This window comes from Solanum dulcamara, chromosome 5 (genome assembly GCF_947179165.1).
Source record: "Solanum dulcamara chromosome 5, daSolDulc1.2, whole genome shotgun sequence".
Lineage (NCBI taxonomy): Eukaryota > Viridiplantae > Streptophyta > Magnoliopsida > Solanales > Solanaceae > Solanum > Solanum dulcamara.
Genome location: NC_077241.1, coordinates 6649538 through 6671743, shown reverse-complemented (window position 1 = coordinate 6671743; position 22206 = coordinate 6649538). Strand labels below are relative to the sequence as shown.

Genomic DNA, 22206 nt, shown 5'->3' with positions numbered 1-22206 from the left:
CAATTCGAATAATGTATTCACATCTCTATCTTTTTCATGTTTCTATTTGTCTTAAAATAAACCACTTGTATGTTGTTTTTGACCATACAATTTTTTTCTGAATAACTTCCCTTCTAAGCCGAGGTCTATCGGAAACAACCTCTCTTTCCCACTAAGGTATAGGGGTAAAGTATGGGTACATCTAAAGCCGATTGTATGTTGTTTTTGACCATACAATTTTTTTCTGAATAACTTCCCTTCTAAGCCGAGGTCTATCGAAAACCACCTCTCTTCCCCATAAAGGTAGGGGTAAAGTATGCGTACATCTTATCCTCTCCTGACCCCACTGATGGGATTACACCGGGTATGTTGTTCTAGGATCTTTTTCCCATTAGAGGTAATGAGAGCAATTTTACAACAAATTGCTACCTGTGCATAGATCATGTATAAGTAGAAATTCTATTGATAAGATGCTTTCTGCCTAGATCCATGTTTCTACTCTATAATGTTGTTGCTTTACTAGTATCTAATTAGTTACTTGTGGTTTGAAATCACAGTAAAAGCTATAAGATATAATTTTAACATCATAGACTAGATCAAAGGTACTACTCCCTCCAGTCCAACTTACCTAACACTTTTAATATTTTGAAACGTCTCAAAATGTTTTGACACCGTTCTACTAACAATATTACTCACACAACTTTCCAATCTTACAAGAATTGAAATCCATTTAGTGAATATATTTTGAACTTTGATATGATGTTTTCTCTATCAAACTAACTTTTCGACGACTACTTTTATATTTTATTGCTCTACCACTAGCATAATGGATAAATTAGCATAATATTTTTAAACTTCATGCACAGTTAAAATACCCGTTATTATAAAATGAAACAACGGAATATTTGATTTAAAAATTATGCAACATTGGGACAAAATTTGGCGATATAAAGTCTATTTGAACTTTGTAAAGTGAACTTTGTTGAATAAAATGTAATAATACCAGGGCAGTATCATGAATAAAGGACAAGGACTACAACTAAAGAGAACAACTTCATTTCTATGGTAGAGTCGACTAGCTTTGAACGAATATCTTGAATTGAACTTAAGAGCCAGATAGAGGATAAGAGAAAAGTGCATCATAATGGTAATTATTGGATGATACTCTGGGCTATTACTTCAAAGAGGAAAAATGAAATTATATTGGTTATGCTATATCCAAATGCACTATATTACAACTTACAAAGCACGTTTCAAATAGTTATGTTCTTGCTAGAAAGAAAACCCTATGCGCCTATTTTTAGTCAAAGCAGCTTGTTGCATAACTAACTGCGACTGTTCGGATTAACTAGATAGCTTAGAGGCTCAAGCCTCTATATTAGTATAAATTAAAAGTGAATATTTTGTTACTTTTATTCTCTGACTTTTCTATCTCTAGTACCCTTGTCAAACAAATTTCAGCTATAGCTAACAAAAAATTACTTTGATGTATCAAGGTCTCCGAAGCCGGAGAAAATTTCAGTGTTGGACAAAGACAGCTTTTAAGTCTTGCTAGAGCATTGCTTCGCCGGTCAAAGATTCTTGTTCTTGATGAAGCAACTGCTGCTGTTGATGTTAGAACTGATGCTCTTATTCAGAAAACCATACGCGAAGAATTTAAGTCATGCACCATGCTCATTATTGCTCACCGGTTGAACACTATCATCGACTGTGACAGAATTCTTCTGCTTGATTCTGGTCAGGTAGAGTGCTTGCCTCTAGCCCTAGTCATGTAAATCACTGTAATAACAGGCATGCCGGATTGCCCAATTGAGGATCCTCTTGTGGATCCCGAATATAATACTAAAGAGGAATTGTATTTTTTTTTGTTCCTTTTCTTTATTTGGGTTATTTCAATTTACCTGCTGTGGGTCTCTTATCAGGTACTTGAATATGATACTCCAGAAGTATTGTTACAAAAGGAAGGAAGTGCTTTTTCTAGGATGGTTCAGAGTACAGGAGCTGCAAATGCTCAATACTTACGAAGCTTAGTGATTGGAGGGGAAGAGGGCAACAGTATAGCGAGGGACAAACAACTAGATGGGCAAAAGAGGTCGCTTGCCTCTATACGTTGGGCTGCTGCAGCACAGTATGCACTAGCTGTTACTCTTACTTCATCCCAAAATGACCTTGCGCAGTTAGAAATCGAGGACGAGAATAATATCCTGAAGAAAACAAAGAATGCCGTAATCACTCTGCAGGGTGTATTAGAGGGTAAACACGACAAAGAAATCGAAGAGACCCTGGATCAGTACCAGGTTTCCAGACGCAGATGGTGGTCTTCATTGTACAAGTTGGCAGAAGGTAAAGACTACTGCAAATTAACGTAGTCAAAAGCAAAAGTATTGCTATCATAGTCATCTTCTTTGAGAACCGTTACGCCATTATAGTCCGTATTGATAAACAAGATTTAGAAAGACAGGTTGACAGACACACGCGCCCTAAGTCTAACAAAGAAATATCGTACATAGATAAAATGTTCAACTTTACCCACTTTTTTCTGCCACCATTTTTTTTCCAGTTTGGCTCTATACATTCTATATTTGAAACCTACTGGATCGACTTAGTCTGGATCCATGTCAGTTAAGGCTCACTAGAGGAGGTAGAGTGCTCCCAACCAGGAGTTTCTCTATTTCCAGTGCTCACAAACCTGGACGTTTGGTTAGGAGTGGGAGGATTGAACCCATTAAGTTAGCCTGGAACCACAGAACTTTCAACACATAGTGTCTGTGTGTGTGTATATATATAAACCTATTAAAATCTCTACAAATGTTAAAGTTGAACCCATAGTTTTAACAGTACAATGAGTTTAGTGCAAGGTTGAACCCATTAAGTTAGGCCTGGATCCGCCTCTGAAGGTGGGATCACCCTCTTTTAAGGAGGCAAAGCTATTAGTATACAGCTCTCATGTTGTAACGATTTGTTGATCAAATATATACGTTATATTTATGCTTCTTGGATTTTTACACTTTTCAGGCTTCGCGACGATGAGCAAGCTGACACGCAATAGACTTAATCATACAGATTTTGAGTTTGAAGAAGGAACAATTAACTGGGATCGCGCTGAGATGTAGAAGCCTTCAAGTCTGTAGCAGATTATGGAATGGTAGTTTTTACTTGTTTCGTGATTCATGAATAGTTGTTTTGCCCTCTTTAACACACTAGTTGTAACATTGATACTTTATCCCATAATTTTTTTTAGCTGTGTCTCTTCTAAAGATGATGAGGATCAGATTTTGATTGTAAAATTTAAAGGAGAAATGTGATTCTGAATGCAAAAATCAGAGATACACTAAAATGGCTTAAAGAGTGCCTTTTTGTTATAAGAGATTTCAAGATTCTGTGATTCATTGCTAAAACAACTTATTTTTTGATTTGAAACAACCTCCTGCCTCACAAGATAGGGTAAGGATTGTGTAAACTCTTATCATCCTCAGCACCCCACTTTTTGGATCATACCGGGTATATTATTGTTTAAGGTGCATCACATCTTACTATTTGCGCAAATATGACAGGTACAGATCAAGAGATGTTGCAAACCAGTGATGGTTTATGTTAATTTTATGCATATACTTTCACAGATTGTAATTAATTGCACAATATATCCTTAGAGGAAACAAATTCTTACTTAGAGTTTAATTTCTGGGAAGTTTAATGAGGAGGTATATCACTTTTAGTAGGAAATAGTATTTTGCAATTTCATTTTTTTTAATAATAAAAAGCTTACCAACATTATTTTGGGCAAACAATAGAAATTTCACTAGTTTAGGAGTAAATTATTTTTCTTCACGTGAGTTTTCAATATTACAAATCTTATCAGATTTGGACTTCAGATATATGTATGTGGTGCATTCAGATATATGTATATCGGATACATGGGGTCAAATTTAGATATAATTTGTTTTAGATATACTATATTCAAGTGAATTCACATGTATTTGACTCTCTCGCTCGCCTCTCTTCCTTTGTATATGTATTTCAGAATGTATTTAAAATGTATCTGGTATAAAGATTCATTTATCTAGTATGATTTGAATGTGTCTGGGATATATAGACTCTCTCGCTCTCCTTACTTCTCTCTCACTCGCCCTCCCTATGGATTTGTATTTTAGAGTCTATCTAGTAGTAAAAATGCATGTATTTAGATGTATCTGACTTGAAATTTGGTATGAAATTATTAATTAGTGACAAATATGTAACTTTTTCAAACTATATGGAGATTTAGTAAATATGGTAGAAATGTTTATGTAATTAGATAGTTTTTTCAATTACTTTAGTTGATCCTCCTCCCCAGACCCCACTTGTAAAATTTCACTAAATATGTTAGTTGTTATTTTAGTTGATCCTCCTGTAACAACATATGCTCGAATTTCAAAAATTGTTTCTACTGTAATTGAGACATTTGGTAGTGTATATATATATATTGATAATATATTTTAATCGATATACTAGTTAGACCCAACGGTATATATCCATAAGAGAGACAATGATGTTAACAAAAATACTTAACAAGAAACATTTGATCGTCTAATAAATTATTTATGAGTACAAGATCCAGTGAATCCTGTATGTAGACCAAATTAAGTGGGGAAAAAGGAAGAATAGAAAAGGTTAAATATTCTTTTTTCAAAAACTCCATTTTTTAATGAATGCAAAGTTCTTAATCATTTACAGATTTAACGGTTTTATTCCTATTAATGCAAAGGAATATGACTTTTTATATTAAGTACCATCTCCGTCCCATATTAGATGGGCATCTTACTAAAAATGTTTATCTCATATTACTTGATCACTTACTAAATGAAGATGAAATTAATTAAATTTTTTCTGCTTTACCCCTACAATTAATATAGTCTTTTGAATGTAAACAATTCTCAATACTAGCTATTTCTATGCTCTATGTATATTGCATTGATATAAACAAAGGGCAAAATGTTAAAGTCTTCTAATGTATTAATGATTTCTTAATCACCGTGTAAAGTTGAAAGTGCTCATCTAATATGAGACGGAGGTAGTAACTCTTTTATTTCAATGTCCCACATGATAATCATCATTTTCAGTCATAATCATCATTTTTTTCAATCATTATCAATCTTCACCATCGCTAACCATCATTTACTATCATCATCAACAAAACTATTAACATAATAACCATTAATTACAACCAACAATCATCACTATTGTGTATCACCAGCTACCATCATTATTTACCAAGCCATTAATTATCACTATCATCCATCAAAACTATAAATCACCTATAATTTTTAAAAACATACTTGATTGATATAATATTAGATTAATTTTTGTATTTATTAAATTTTATACATATTAATTTTTAAATAAAATTAAATTATATACATTCAAATGTTTGAAAAATAACCAGTGTCAATAATTTAGTATTCACATATTAATACTGCATCTCAAATCTCAAACAAAAACTAGACAATGTGTATAATCAAGAAAATAAAGTGAAGGTTAAAAGGAAACTGGAAATAAAAGCTATTCAAGAAAATAAATTTAATTTACAGGATGGGTGAAACTAAAGAGTACAATAAACTAAAAGATACCAAAGGAGAATGCATCCAAGAATAACATGTTTTGCAGCAATGCTATGCACTATTACTCCCTCCATTTCAATTTATTTTCTCTACTTTTCTTTTAAAGGCCGTTTCAAAAAAAAATGTTTCTTTCTTTTTTCGACAACTTTTTTAATTTCAACTATCAACATGACATATTTGAACCATTGAGATTAAAATACATTTTAGTACATTCCACGTATCTTTAATTTAAAATTACAAAAACAAAAATCTTCTCTACTTTCTTAAGCTCCGTGTCAAATCAAAACAGAACAATCAAATTGAAATAGAGGGAGTACTATGATGATTAAACATCTTAACTACTTCAACAAAGTTTACCACTTTTTACACAAATTGGATTCTTACACACATGGATGAATCTAAAAGACTACATGAATTACTTATGAAATTGAGTTCCTCCTATTTCTTGAACATGAACTAGATGACTTCATTTCTCCTTGAATAATCCTTAAGGTTGGACTCTGAGAACTACCAGATGTCTCAGAGCTCCGGTTTTCGCCGTTACCAGACACCTTACCAACAAACAGCTTGTCAAATATTCTCCTTGATCTTGATGGCATCAACTGTGGTCCACTACTTCTGTTTTTGCTAGCCTTCTTAACCAACTTCATGTTCTTCTGTGGATCTTCACCTTTTATCTTTATTTCACTCAATGGCTTCGATACGTTCTGCTTTTCTAGTAATGTTTTCTGCCAATATTCTTCAGTCTTCCTAGTGGAATCTACAGCATCAGTATTTCTGTGATTTAAGGTCTGAACTCCAGCAGCTGCTCTAATTTGCTCAAAGAACAGGACTTGAACGACTGTCCGGAGAGGCAACCGTTCATTTTGTGCTGCATGCATAGATGCATCCATTGTTAATTTCCTGACATCCATGAGACCACACAAATGTTTTCTCTCAGCTTTTGTCAAGCTTGAGTGTGCCTGCAGTTAAGACAAACAGTTGGTATATTTTAAGACCATAAGCTTCAAAAATGGAGCGACACAACAACAACCCAATGGAATCCCACAAGTGGAGTCTGGGAAGGGTAAAATATACGCAAACCTTACCACGACCTCATGGAGATAGAGAGGCTGTTTTCAAAAGACCATTGGCTTGAAAGTCACAGTTCCAACTTCCAAGTACGAGAGAAAAAAATAATATATATAGCATTAAGAAAAAAGAAAAAAAGAAAAATAATAAAATAAAATAAATAAATAAAAATAAAAATAAAAATAAAATGCAATGCAAAATTTACAAACCATGAACAATAACTATAGCAAAGTACCGCAATAATCAAAGGCAATAGCAACACAACTATAAAGGCATGCTTAGACCTACGACCACCCTAAACCGACACACGGTAAGACACCATTCTACCCTAATCCGTGACCTCCACTCTTTTCTATCTAAGGTCATGTCTCGGTGATATGGAGTACCGTCATATCTTGTCTAATCACCTCTCTCTAATACTTTTTCGGTCTATCCCTACCCCTTCGCATAACCCCCAAATCTAACCGCTCGCACTTTCTAACTGAGGCATCGACACCCCTCCTCTGCACATGCCCAAACCATCTCAGTCTTACTTCTCTCATCTTGTCGACCACGAATGCCACTCTTATCTTCTCCCCAATAACCTCATTTCTGAACGTATCACTCCTAGTGTGTCCACACATCCATCTCCGCAATATACATCTTCTAAACATGAGAGTTCTTTACTGACCAACACTCCACTCCATATAACAACGCTGGTCTAACAACCATTCTGTAGAACTTGTCTTTAAGTTTAGGCGGTACCTTCTTATCACACAGGACTCCAGAGGCTAGCCTCCATTTCAACCATGCTGCCCCAATGCGATGCGTGACATCATCATCGATGTCCCTACTATTCTAGATGATGGATCCAAGATATTTGAGGTTTTCTGTCTTGGGGATAGGTTTGGGTGGCAAGCCTCACTTCCCTGCCCTCTTCATCCATAGTAACACTAAATTTGTACTCCAAGTATTCTGTTTTGGTCCTACTCAATCTGAATCCTTTAGACTCCAGCGTTTGTCTCCAAACCTCCAACCTATCATTAACTCCGTCCCGAATCTCATCAATCAAAACTATATCGTTCGCAAATATCATACACCATGGAACCTCCTCCTGAATAGACCGTGTCAGATCATCCATAACCAAGGCAAGAAGAATAGGGCTCAGCACCGATCCTTGGTGTAGTCCCACCTCAATAAGAAAATGCTCTGAGTCACCTCTCACCATCCTAACCCGAATCTTGGCTCCAGTATACATGTCATTTATCGCCCTAATATACATCATCGGGACACCTTTAGCCTCCAGACACCTCCAGAGAACAACCCTCGAAACTGTCATAAGCCTTTTCAAGGTAAATGAACACCATATGGAGATCCCTTTTCATTTCTCTAAATTTCTCCACCAGTCTCCGCATAAGATGGATTGCTTCAGTAGTCGATCGTCCCGGCATGATTCCGAACTGGTTCTCTGAGATTGACACTCATCTCCTCACCCTCATCTCCACCACTCTCCCAAATCTTCATAGTGTGTCTTAGTAGTTTGATACCCCTGTAATTATTACAGTTTTGGATATCACCCTTGTTCTTGTACAATGGAACCATAGTACTCCACCTCCATTCATCAGGCATCTTAGCAGTCTTTAAAATAATATTAAACTACTTAGTCAACCACTCCAAACCTTCCTTGTCAGTGCTCTTCCAAAAGTCCACCGAAATCTCATCGAGCCCTGTCGCTCTCCCCTTCTTCATTTTGCTAACAGCATGTCTAACCTCCTCAACCTTAAAACACCTGCAGTACCCAAAGTCTCGAAGACTATGCGAGTACGCCAAATCTCCTAGTACAATGTCTCTGTCTCCTTTTTCATTTAGGAATCTGTGGAAGTAAGTTTGCCACCTTTGCTTGATAGAAGTCTCATCCACTAAACTTCACCTTTCTCGTCCTTGATGCACTTTACTAGATCCAGGTCGCGCGCTTTTCTCTCTCTCGCTTTGGTGAACCTATACAATCTCTTATCCCTACCTTTTTTCCCTAAATCAACATACATGCGTTCAAAAGCTGTCGTCTTAGCACTGGTGATCGCCGACTTCACTTCCGTCTTTGCCTTCGTATAGATATCTTTAAGCCTATTCTTCTCCTCCTCATCCACACACTCCAACCACTCCGTATAGGCAATCTTCTTGGCTTTCACTTTGCCTTGTACTTCTCCATTCCACCACCAGTCTCCTTGACGACCACCAAAGATTCCTCTCAATACCCCAAGAACCTCGACAGCTGCTTTTCTAATGCAACCAGCTGTCATGTCCCACATGTTGTTCACATCCCCGTTACTACTCCAGGCCCCTAACCATTCAACTTCTCCCCCATCTCCTGAGAAAAGGCGGGAGTTAGCCCCCCCCCCCATCTAATCCTCGGTCGATCATAAAGGGTCTTCTTTCTCCTATCCCTCTTAATCTACAAGTCCATCACCAAAAACTTATATTAGATGGTAATATTTTCACTTGGAATAAACAATGAGGAATAATATAACCGATTGCAATTTGCTAGAGATTGACGCATAGTTATTGTATTTGTTGTTACAACAACATAGCCATTGTAATCCCACAAGTGAGGGAGGGTGGTGTGTACGTAGCCTTATCCCACCTTGTGGAGGTAGAGGTTGTCTCTGATAGACCCTTGACTTAAGTGAAGCATATAGAAAATAAAGGAGAAGAGAACAGTAGCAACCACAAATAGTACGATAAACAAAGCAAAGAGAACATGTAGTAGTAAAACCGAAGAATACAATAGAGGGAGATTTACTAATAATCCTACTAATAAGAGAAACTAACAACGCTCAACTATCTACTAACCTTCTACCCTAACTTCAAAAATGGTATCCAAAACAGCTGACTTCCATTGTACAGTTACACAAAGATATATTTCTTAATTTGCTCATGATATATATTGGAAAAGACCACTATTTGATTATATTAGCTAGCAATATAGGTCCAATATGATATTGAGGCATGGTAACACAAAGAAGAGCTGTTTTGATTCAACAGAATGAGACATATCTACTGAAGACTAAGACAACCGCGTTTAAATAGAGGACTTGCAGAACTTATGATGTAAAAGGAAAAAGTAGATAAGCAACCTGCAGATAGATATCGATTGCCTCATATAATGCATCATGGATTGGTCTTGCTGAGTCTGGAATTGATTGCAACAGTTCAATGAAAATAGAGAGACTGACATTTGGATCACGAGCAATTTCTGCAAGATAGCCATCAATTAATTTACCAACTTTCAACCATGATGCATGCCCCAAGATGAAATCATTGGTGCTTTTCGGGGGAATGTTCTTATCCCGGCTACTTCTTTCACGAGCCATGAATCGATTCACAAGGCACTTCACTAGTTCAACATCATAAACATTAGTTTGGGGAGACCTTGCTGGAATCAAAAGATCATTGACGGAAGCCTCATCCAGCTTTAAGCTGATACTTTTTACAAGCTCATCCCTTGATGAATCATCTGCTCCCACAAGAATAGCGACTTTCAGCAACTTAAGCAAGAAACTACACGAACAAGTAACGCCTTTGTCAGAAGGCAATAAGCAGATTATAGTTTCTAACAAGGACTTGTTTCTTCTACTGTGAGCTTCAGACACCAAAGCCTCAATAGAATCAGGCAGCCATCTCATTGCATAAGTTCTTAGTGCCTCGCCAATAACACTACCATCCATCCTTCCCTTAGATTTAACTGCAACCATAACTCGCTTGTAAAGTTCTATCTCAAGTTCACATATATCTTCAACCCACCAATCCTTGGGCACTGATTCGAGTTTTCCAGGGAATTTCATCCCAACTTCTGTGATCTTATCTGAGACTGCCACTTTTCTGTTATACGTGTAGGACCATGCAATACTCGAAGGATCCATCGACGTTTTTGATGCAATAGAATCTATACATCTCCCTACCACCTTCAGATCTTCAGACCACGGTAGAAGAGACTTGGTGGTTTGTAGAACAATAATTGAATCTTTCCAGCTGCGGAAAACACTGGAATTGAGGAATACCTCGATTTTGAAGATAAGGTTTCCTCGGTCAACTTCTTCTGTCATCTCAAGGTACTCAGCTGCACAGCGTGCAGCAACAACATTGTAAGGATTGAGAGTCACTGTCATTCCATAGCAAAATTTGGCGCAAATCTCAAAAGCTTTAGGTCCACCAGGAAAATCAACTAACTGAATTACATCAGAATTCTCTTCATTTGCTTTTGAAACAAGTTTTTGCAGACTGTTGCTCATGGACAACAGAGGAAACTGGAAAACCAAAATCAGTAGAAACTGTAAATCAGATACTGATAAGACAGATGGGAAATTAGTACATATAGTTCCCCACATGAGAGTAAAAGTTATAGTTAGCAACTGGAGACTAATAAGATCAGCTGCAGCAGTATGTTGCATCACTAAGATTATCTGAAAGATAAAGCTGTTATCCATTTACATTTTCGTTTATAAAGGTTTGGAGATGGCATACATTGTTATGTCAGCAAACAAGTCTCTGGCATGTGCGAGAAAAGATTTGGAAAATTTCAGAATTAACTTGGTCTAAAGGTCAGTTCACAAAGACAAGATGAATCAGGATCATATGGCAAATTCATCAAACTAGATTTGTTTTTCTTCTATACAATAGTTTAGTTCCACATGCAATCTTTGTTCATTATCCCTAGTTCAAGTCTTCAAGACCACTGAGAAAAAGAAGCAATCAAGTTCTGCTTGTTTACTTTTCTGAACTCAAATGAACGTCACTGAAGAACGATAAGAATCAAGTACTATTTGCTTAGTGAAATGTATCGGAAATTATAGCAGTTTATCCTTTCCATAAATGGTCAAGTTACCTTGTGAAGATAAAATATTACTTCACCAACAATGATGGTAACATCTGTTGCCAGCTCAGACGGCACGTACCTACATCAATAGATCAAAATTCATCTATTACTTAAGAATGTGACCAGAGTATAGCAAGTAACTGGAATAAATAACATAATATTTGTCATAGACAAGGAAGAACAACAAACCAAAATTTTCATGCCAGTAGTTAAGTGCATAGGAAGTAAAATAAAATCTGTTTTGAATAGAAAGAGTGAGAGATCCATGTGATAGACAGCTTTTCCTTCAACTTCTAAGTAATGTACAGCTGAAGTTCCTTAAATATAAGTAGATGGTATAATTATCATCATCGTTTTGCAAATACCAGAACAATGTATATAAAACTAACTGCACTTCAACCTTGGTTGATAACTTCAATTCCAGCATAAGTCAAAATAGAAAATATATTTAGCTTTAACTATAGTTCCACCAATGGTGACGAACTTAACAAACTTGAGTTTGTGTTAGACCAAGAGTCGGAAACAAATAGATAAAACCTTCAAGACTGACTGGAAGCACTAAAGAGAAGCAGAGCTAGCAAAATGGCATTGTGTTAACTAAAAGTGCTACTGCTAAATGTTTACTTGCGAAACGTAATCACGGAAAAGTTCTAGCTGCGACCATGTTTCCATCAATTTAACTTCTGTGCACTAACAGTGTAAAATTTTGTTACAACACGACATTAAGGTTGACTTATAGCAACAGGTAACTGTCTGTAGTAAGTAACACAAAAAGATCAACTGAATAACTTGTTATATCCTGATAAAAATGCAATGAAAGAGTAAGAGTTAACACAAGATAAATCCATTTCGATTTTGATTCCAGCTTTTCGCTCAGTCAGCGGACAAGAATTTCCACCAACATAAAAGTTAAAAACTGAGAACTTTCACCTACTTAGCTATTCATGATATGTTAGAAGAATTAACCTAAATAGTCGTTCACCCAACTGATTAAACTAAAAATAGCCGATAAATGTATAATCTATGTATATGGCTAAAAAATGAAAACAATAAATCTATCTGGCTATTTGTGTGAAGATCCCATGTCCCTTGTTTCACCATTTTTTAATTAAAAGAAAGTTCACTCATTGTATGTCAAACAGTAGGTAGAGTAATTAATGTTACAAGATATAAACATAATTTAGATGATCAAATAATTGGAGATCATTGACCCCACTAAGGCCATTTTTCTATGAGTAGTAAATATTGGACCACCTACCAATCAAACGCAGAAAGTAGATTGACACCACTTTTTGAATGTCCTCATGCAAGCCACCATCAACATTCTTTAAAGGTAACAAGAAACTCTAAAATAGGCACATAAAGGGGGACACCAAAACAAAAAATAAACAAAATTGCCTGCTTTTTTCAAGATCAAAAAGAGTAGGAGTATAAAATTAGAATCATTGTACTCACAACTTCTAACTTATTTCTTAGAAAAACAAACAACATACTCAGTTAGTCCCACAAAGTGGGGTTCGGTGAGAGAGGTTGTTTCTAATTGAAAACTCGACTCAAGAAAAAATAGCGCAAATAGTCCAAGAAAAGAAGTAACGGAAGTACAAGAAAAGTCGGAAAATAACGAAACAACATGATAATCGAGGTTCAAGGAATCATCAAATAGTCACAGAAATCGAAGAACAAGAAATTACAAGAGCAATACTATGACTACTAATATAAACGGACAGCCAGACAATGTACTGCTTCTTAGAAAAAGAAACTCTTTATTTTTAATAGCTGTCTCTATTTTTTGTAAAGCAATCTCCAAGATTGTTCTGTACATGTGCACAAGAAGTGGAAGACACACTGCATAAGCTACGGTACTCATATCCAAATAAGAGAAGAAAGATAAAAGCAAAAAAAAATTGTTTTTTTCATTCACAAAAATTATTATATTATAAAATAAAAAAGAGTACGGAAAAAGGTTACCTTCCTGTCATGCATAATACATACTCCATGTTCATGCTGCTAACATTTCTTAATTTAAGGTTACTAATCACACTATTTATGAATAATTAAATATACTTATTAGATGACCCTAGAGTAAAAATTACTCCATTTTAATTTGTTTATCTGATTTTGACTTAGAACCCGTTTGGATTGGCTTGTCAAAAAAAACAAGTTGGGTTGCACCTAATTTTTTTTTAACTTACAAGTTACTTAAATAAGTTTATCCGGTCAGGCTCTTACTACATAGTTTAAGAAGGTAAATAATACTTTTAAATCTTGTAAACTAAAACTAAAAATATATAAAATGTATCAAAATATTCTTTAATCATGTGATCTTACTTTAAATGTTGTTGTTGTTAAGAAGTTAAACTACACAGGCAAAAAAAGAGAAGAAAAAAGTGAATAATATACTGTTTATTTCAACTAGCTGTCCTGCAAATTGTATGGAGAAGAAGAAATGGAAATACAACAAGCAAAACAAAATTAAAAGAAAATTCAAGGTGCATTTGCAAATAAAACAAGAAAATAACAGTAAACCATTTAACACACCTTACACCTTTTCCTTGATCTTGAAATGTATCTGGTTTTGATCCCAACTTCATGAACTTCATCTTTTTTTCCCTCAAGAAAAACCAAAATCTCAGCTAAAGACTCCAACTTTAGTACAATACAACAGTCAGAGACACAAATATACAACTAACTAACCCAAGAATTCCAAAATCTCTGCTAAAGACTCTTAACTTTAGTACAGTACAACAATCATAGACACAAATACACAACTAACTAACCCAAGAAAACTAAAATTTCTGCTTAAAGACTCCAACTTTAGTATCATACAACAGTCATAGACATAATCACACAACTAAATAACCCAAGAAAACCAATTTTTTTGCCTTAAAGACTCAAACTTTAGTACAAATAAACAGTCATACAACACAACTAACTAACGCCAAGAAACCAAATTTCCAACTTCTGGGGTTAACTGAAATTCACAGATACAAGAGACAAAGCAAGTAAAAGATTCCATTTTTATCACTCTAGAAGAATATTTCCAGTGAAGAAGCATATCCTAAACTCCAATACAAGCAGAAAGAAACAAGGGAAAAAACAGACTAACAGAGCATAATCTTGATTTTGCTTTTGCTCCCACAACAACAACCACCTCGACCCTCGAGCCAAAACAGCAAAATTTCAACACCCATAATCCCTTTTTTAACTTTCCATTAACACTAAACCACAAAAGACTCAAAATTAAGCCAACCCCACATGCAAGAAATGAAGAAAGATTGGTTGAGTCTTAAATTTGTAGCCGCCTTTGAATTAACTATTTCACCTATACTTGCTAGGCTGTTTTATGTAAAAATTTCCTCTTTTATTACTCTACATAAACCAAGACACAAATCTCAAAGATTTCTGCAGCCTTTTCTCTCTCTCTCTCTCTGTATAGATACATAATGAGGTGTCTCTCTCTCTGTATACTGAATACACTGATGAAGTTGTCGTCCAATCTTGGTAAAATAGGAGGGAAAAAAGAGATAATATGAGAGATAAAGTGTCAGAAGAGAGGAAAGAAAAGGTGTATTGGTTTGTAGATTAGTAAGTAGGGGACTGTGTAGACAGAACCAGCCTGGTTTGGGGAGAATGATGTAGTAACAAGGAGGTTTTGTAAATTTATTTTATTTTTTACAAGGAGATTTATAATAGTCTTTTCTCTTTGGTATTTTTTCGTTTTAATTTGTTTATTTTATTATTATTTTTTATTTCACAAAAAATTGCCTTTATTCTATTTTGATAAATTTTTAATTTTAAGTTTTTCTTTGATATGTTTAAAAGAATAAAATTAAAAAATATCTAATTATATATTTTATGTATATTATTTTAAGAGATAATTATAGTTGTAGCGCATAAACAATGAAAATATTCTCATTATGAACTCAGCAAGACTAGCGTTTTTACGAGAAATCACTAGCTAATCTTCCTGTAAGAGTCTTGGAAGTGAATCACTCAGTGGTGGGATGTTCATAAAACAAATGACCTCGCCCATATCTTAACCGCAAGGAGGGGGATGTCGAAGGCAGTGCTAGTGACTGAAGTGAGTAGTCGTACTGAAAGGTGGGGCTTGATCACCTCCTTTTCGATGAGAGCTAATGCTTAATGGATATTTTAGTTTGACACTGCTTCATACACTCCTCCACCTCCTCCACCGTCCCTCGAAAAAAAAAGGGAGTTACGGTTGAGTTAAGCTTGGAGATGAAAATCTTCCTTATTTTCTCGACGGTGAAGTAAGACAAAGCTCATGAGCTTGTGTGGTAACATGGGGGCAAAGAAAAAAGAGGAATGAGATTTCTCTCGCTTTTAACATAGCGGCCCCCAGTGGGAGGCTCGCACCACGGGCTAATAGCCATTTATACATAGCCAATTTTAATGGACTCATTGGAGGGTCCTATTGGCATGTATCCGATATGAATTGAACCTACAAATTCGTCAATTATGAGTTGAGTGCTTTAACCATTCGTTTGGTAACTGATTAGAGTTATGCAAGTATTAGTAATATATGAATTAGTTATTAGTAATCTATGTATTATTTTATAGATGTATTAGTTATGCAGGAATTAGTTATTCATCTATTAGTTATTCCACCTTCTATCCTCTATAAACTAATACATAGATTTTTCCATATTAATTTTATACATGAATAACTCATTTCTTATCTACCTATCAAACATCGTGTAAGTTATGCAAAAATTAATATGTAAATAACTTTTTTCTTATCCAACTACCAAACGATCCTTTACTTTACGTAATTTAATCAAGATTTTTAATGCTTACCTAAATTGGCCCAAATGAGGAGTTTAAAGGGCCCTAAAAGGTTGTCAAGGGGCCACAATCCCATCCCGACCTCCAAAATATTCAAGCTCGAAACAAATGATAGATCTTAGTGAGAGAATCCAAGCAAAAAGAATCATCTCAAAATTTCATCCACGATTCTGAAAAATCACAAATTACAAACGTGATTATTGTAGCAAAATCCCATAAGCAAAGTGTCAATCAGTTAAAAAATATTTTCAAATCAAATTCTACTGTGATTCATTGATGCCTCAGCTACTGGGGATGATAGGCCATCCCTAGATCTACCTGTGCACAAATTTTTAGAACTTTTCATCTTGATGTTTGAGAGAAATCAAGTGATAAAGTTTGACGAAATTCTGTGTTGTATAATAGTGTATAAAATTATAAATTATTATATATGAGTATATAAACGCATCTTGTAATTTCATGTAATACTATCTATTGGTGTATAATGTTGTAACTAACGAAATGTGGATGTCCCGTAGCAAATCCACCCCTTGATTTTAGGCCTCTTTTATGACTTTTGGGTTTCCTTTATGACTTTTAAGACTTACAATAAATGCTTAGCAAATCACTCTTGCCTTATAAATTCCTCTCATTTGTAGAAAGATTGATATAGAAAGATTGAAAGGAAAGTTACTACAAAACTATCACTCTTTTTCCATTTAAGATTTTAATATACTGTCTATATTTTTATAACACGTTATGAACACGAAATTATGTGAACAGGATTGCCAAGAGCTCGTTATGATAGGTACATTCACGATTACAAAATTTTAAAATTATATGTGAATAAAATTTTGTTGTATATAAAATAACTTCCAACTAAAATTATGTGAAAAAAATAAAATAGATGAGGATATGTTTTGAAAAGACTCTTACTATTTTTCATGCCTCAAATCTGGTGTTAAAACAATACCAGGAAAGGAAATTTAAAAAGTATTCTGATTTAATCTCATGTCTTTTTGTGACTGAGCAGCATAATACCCTTTTGTTGAAAAATCACGAAATTCGTCCACTGAAACTGCTCCATTACCGAAAGCAAATGTGGTAGAAGTACATGGCCAGTCTGAAAAAGACAAATTAAAGATGGTCTCAAAATAATCTGGCAGAATCATTGATTAAACGCCCAGTTGATGGCTAGACCATTACTAATGAGGACAAAATTTTCTCTTTCAGTATGGATGCATTCTATCTTGCATGCAGCAACACTTATGCGCATAAGGTCAACCAATTTCATGCATTCTCCCCATTACAGTTGGCTTTTGGAAAGCAACCAAATAATTTCTATTTTAGAATTTTTGGATGTACGGTATATATTTCAATTGCTTCACCACAACAAACAAAAATGGTTCTCCAAAAAAATTGGGGATATATGTTGGGTATGAATTTTCTTCTATTATAAAATATTTGAAATCTATGACTGAAGATTTATTTAGAACAAGATTTGCTGATTGTCACTTTAATGAATCTAAATACCCAACATTAGGGGAGAAACATAAACAGTTGCAAAAGAAGATAGATTGAAATGAATTATCACTCTCTCATTTAGATCCTCGAACAAATCAATGTAAATAAAAGGTTCAAAAGATAATTTATTTGTAAAATATTGCAAATCAACTGTCGGATATAGTTACTAACCTTCCAATGATTACTAAATCTCATGTTTCAATTGCAAATGTCACAGTTCAAGTTGATATTCCGATATAACAAATTGTTAATGCAAATGAGTGTAAACCACATCTAAAACGTGGTAGAATTGACTCTAAGGATAAAAATCCTCGAAAAAAAAAGAGGAAAAAATTATCATAATAAGAAAGTGATTGTTCAAGAAGAGCTCCGAGACATAACTAATGATAAGACCACAGAAAAGGTCCAAATACCTAAAAATAATGAGAATGAAGAGATCTCAATAAGTTATATCTCAATAGAAAAAAGTGGAACCAAAATGATATTATGGTCGATAATATTTTTGCTTATAATATTGTTATTGAAATAATGCAATAAGATCAGGATATTGAACCAAAATCTGTCGATGAATGTAGATAGAGAAATGATTGGCCAAAATAGAAGGATGCAATTCAAACAAAGTTGACTTCACTTAAAAAATATGAAGTTTTTGAATCAATAATTCAAACACTTGAAGGTGTCAAGTAATTGGGGTACAAACAGATTTTTGTGTGAAACAATATGAAAAAGATAAAGTCGTAAGATATAAAGCACGACTTGTGGTCCAAATTTTTTTGCAAAGGCCTGACATTGTCTATGAAAACATATTTAATTTGACAGTTCATGAATATCTTGATATGCACCTAATGAACATAGTTACTGTCTATTTAGATGGCTCATTGAACCACACTATATTTATGAAAATCTTATAAGGATTCAAAGTGTCTAAAGCATACAATAATTCTCGAGAAACTTTTCAATAAAGCTTCAGAAATTTTTATAGGAATTGAAACAATCAGGGCGTATGTGTTACAATTATCTTAGCGAATATTTGCTAAATTTTTTTTAAAATGATTCAATTTGCCTTTATCTCTTTATGAAAAAGTCTGGTTCTAAATTTGTCATAATAATTGTATATGTTGATGATTGAATATCATTGGAACTCTTAAAGAGCTTTCAAAGACAATGAAGTGTCTGTAAAAGAAATTTAAAATGAAAGACCTCAAAAAGACAAAATGCTGTCTTGATCTACAAATTAAATATTTTGCAAATGAAATATTTGTCGATCAATCAACATATGTTGAAAATACTTTAAAAAGATTTTATATGGATAAAGCGCATCCATTGAGTACTCCAATAGTAATGATATCTCTTAATATTAATAAAAATTCACTTCGACCTCATTAAAATGATGAAAGACTTGTCGGTATTAAAATATCATATCTTAGTAATGTAATGTAAAATCCTTGATTTTCACCTTAAATCGTGCTCCTGAGTTTTTCAAATCGTGTTTAAAAAACAAAGATTCAAAATGAAAAAATTCACTATTCATATACAGTAATTTCTATCAAAGTGCATAATCCGTCTCGTCTGCGGACTCGCTGAAACAAAAATAATTCACAATGATTAAATCACTAATTATATCAACTAACTAAATCGAACACAACGATCATTGCAACTGTGAACGCACAAGTGCGTCTCATCGGTGCGACGCACAACTATGAAAAATCATGGTATCAATAATAAAGAGAAATTTATAGCAGAAATCGGTGGAGCAGTAAAGAGGAAGAAGAAAATGAAAAGGCAAAAACTAAAATAAAAAGGTCAAAAAAGATTGTTTTTATATATAAAAATAAAATTATTATAACATATTTATATCTGATATGAATTCTAATATCAACAAAATTTAGAGATACACTTGGCTAGAGTAGTTTAAAATTTTAATTATTTTTAAGAATCTCTCAAGTTATTTCGCCATTAATATAAAAAATAAATAAAAGAAAGGGCACAGGCGTATTTCATAATATAAAAGTTGATTCATTTTTGGAGTGATTAGTCATGCATGGGGTAAGTGGTTCTTACGACTTTGATTGTTTGTATTTAATATGAAATTGTGTTTGAATATATTTTTGTTAGAAGGTTAAAAATATTTGAAAATTAAATTTAATGATCAAATAAATATATAAAAATAAAATTTTAAAATTTATTTTTAAAATGTATGATCAACAGCTAGCTAATTAGCTGCTTAAATGTAAATACGTTTTGTCAAAAGTGACACATATATTTTATCTTTTCACATGTTAATATTGTTCGGTAAATTAGTGTTAAATTAATACTTCCACGTTTCAGTTTATCGTTTCCATATAAGTTATAAGAGTCAAATTAAATAAACTTTAGTGTAAATTCAAACATATAACTTTCTAAAATAATTTTTTCCATATTTTAAAATTATATAAAAAAAATGTTAGAATTTACTATAGTTGACAATTCAAAATATTTTACTTTTTATTTTATAATTCTATTAGTACAAAATAAAATAATATTTTTTCTTATTATATCTATATATAATATATCAAATAAGAAATACCACTATGTTTTTTTGAAAGTATTTGACAAAAAATTTCATGATTCAATTTTGAGTTACATATCCACCATCAATTTTATTTGTTAAATTGAGAAGTCTTTATATCTATATATTTTCTATTGTTGTAATTATATTTCACACACGCTTAACCTCCCCCTCCGCCCCTACCCCCCCCCCCTCCCCCTCTCACCCAAAAAGAACGAAAAGATCAACTAGGAACAAAGTTGTCCTATTTCGTATAACTCAAGAGCAAAATTATATGTAGTTATTTTTTTCTTTGGTTTTGAAGCAATAATTAGTATGAAGTGTATTTTGAGTTACTTGACTAGTTGAAGGAGATTTTTAAAATTATTTGACTAACATCGATGATATTTTTGTGTCAAAACTCTAACCGAGGATAAAATTACTATTTCGAATAATTCAGTTTTTTTTTTTTTTTTTTTTGCATAAGGCCTTTAATTACTTTAGTTTTGACTGAATCACTTCTCCCCATGCTAACATTATTGAGAAGTCATGGATGAGGAAAACGACTTACCAACACCAAATATCTTTTTGTGCGCACGAGTTCTGGTCCAAATTTCAAGGAAAATAAAAAGATGAAAAAGAAAAATTGAAAAAAATTAACAGCAACAATACAAACACACACATATATATAAAAGTTGTAATCTTATAAGTGAAGTCTGAAAAACAGCGGTGAAGTCAAAATTTTTATTAAAAAGGTTCAAATATAAAGAAGTAAAGAAACGAACTAGCAGAGATTTGAAACTCCATTATACCATACGATATATCGATCTGGAGAACTTACTTTCAGTTTAAGTCATCCATTCTACTCCTATTTAAAGTGATGTTAGGTTGCTTCATAAATGTGCGCTTCGCTCGACCATATGATGAATATGTTTTAAGCTAATTGCTTGTGGAGGGCTTAAGTGGAGCTTGAGGTCACTCTTTACTTGCTTGTAAGAAAGAGCTTCGGATTGAATTCAACACTACATATGATATATTTCATTCCGATCCTCGTGATTACCTTTTTTGTTTGCTTGTACAAAGACCTTGCCTAAGGGGCTACTACACTCGCTGCTCTTGTATTACCACATCAGCTTCCCTGAATCCCCTGCGCCTAAGTTGTTCCACCCCGATAAGGATAGTTTGCATGCATATTTTATTCCTATCTTGTAAGTTAGAGAAATTATTTTTGATAGACGCTCGACTCACTTAACCATTTTAAAATAGATATGAAAAGGAAATACTATAGCATGGAAATTAAAAAAATTGTATTCATCTTTTTTTTTTTTTTTTTTAGAATTTATTTTGTATCCATCCTTTTGGCTTTGGCTCAGAAAAAGCTATGAAGAGAACAATCACATTAAACGATTAGAATTGACTAATACTAATGAACTTATAATTAGGTTTAGTTTCTTGCTGGGTTTGATGTGATGCATCCTCCCAGTTGCTTTTTTTAAAAATAAAAATAAAAATAAATTGTGGTTTTAGTAGGAGATTTAAAATAAAAATAAAAATAAAAATTTGATCATGCATTGTCCAATTCGCTAATTATATTGTCAATCTCCAATGAATATTTGTCTTTACAAACAAAAACAATTCTTAGTTCTCCAATTAAATACTAAAAAAAGTTTTACTTTTTCTCCAGAAAGTAAATATTTTCCCAAAATTATTTTAAAGAAACTGATTTTCATATGTATGCGAAGCTTGTTTTAAGATAAATCTATACTTTAAGATAAAAATTTAGTACTACTCTATCTTTTATTTAGTTAATATCATATGGAATAAGTTATATCAGGATTAATAATAAGTACCTACGTAAGTTTTTGAGTAGT

The 22206-nt window shown here is 33.6% G+C and overlaps 2 protein-coding genes across 7 annotated transcripts in view; one reads left to right on the top strand and one right to left on the bottom strand.

Moving 5' to 3' along the window:
- LOC129888933 (ABC transporter C family member 2-like) overlaps positions 1–3368 on the top strand; it is a 42521-nt gene extending 39153 nt beyond the window's left edge. For all 5 annotated transcript variants that reach the window (XM_055963999.1, XM_055964001.1, XM_055964000.1 and 2 more), the window contains 3 exons: positions 1476–1721; positions 1902–2322; positions 2995–3368. In XM_055963999.1, the coding sequence (XP_055819974.1) occupies positions 1476–1721; positions 1902–2322; positions 2995–3092 (765 nt within the window). In that variant the 3' untranslated portion in view covers positions 3093–3368. The remainder of the gene's footprint in view (positions 1–1475; positions 1722–1901; positions 2323–2994) is intronic.
- A 2504-nt stretch (positions 3369–5872) lies between these two features.
- LOC129888931 (BTB/POZ domain-containing protein NPY1) lies at positions 5873–15136 on the bottom strand. 2 transcript variants are annotated; one of them, XM_055963997.1, is made up of 5 exons: positions 14606–15136; positions 14038–14132; positions 11509–11578; positions 9761–10930; positions 5873–6538 (listed from the first exon to the last, which is right to left on the bottom strand). In XM_055963997.1, exons 2-5 carry the CDS (start codon positions 14097–14099, stop codon positions 5996–5998), a joined length of 1845 nt encoding a protein of 614 aa, XP_055819972.1. In that variant the 5' UTR covers positions 14100–14132; positions 14606–15136; the 3' UTR covers positions 5873–5995. The 2 variants fall into 2 exon arrangements, with proteins under 2 accessions (XP_055819972.1, XP_055819973.1); XM_055963998.1 differs by having other exon boundaries at positions 14038–14099.
- Between the last annotated feature and the right edge of the window lie 7070 nt (positions 15137–22206).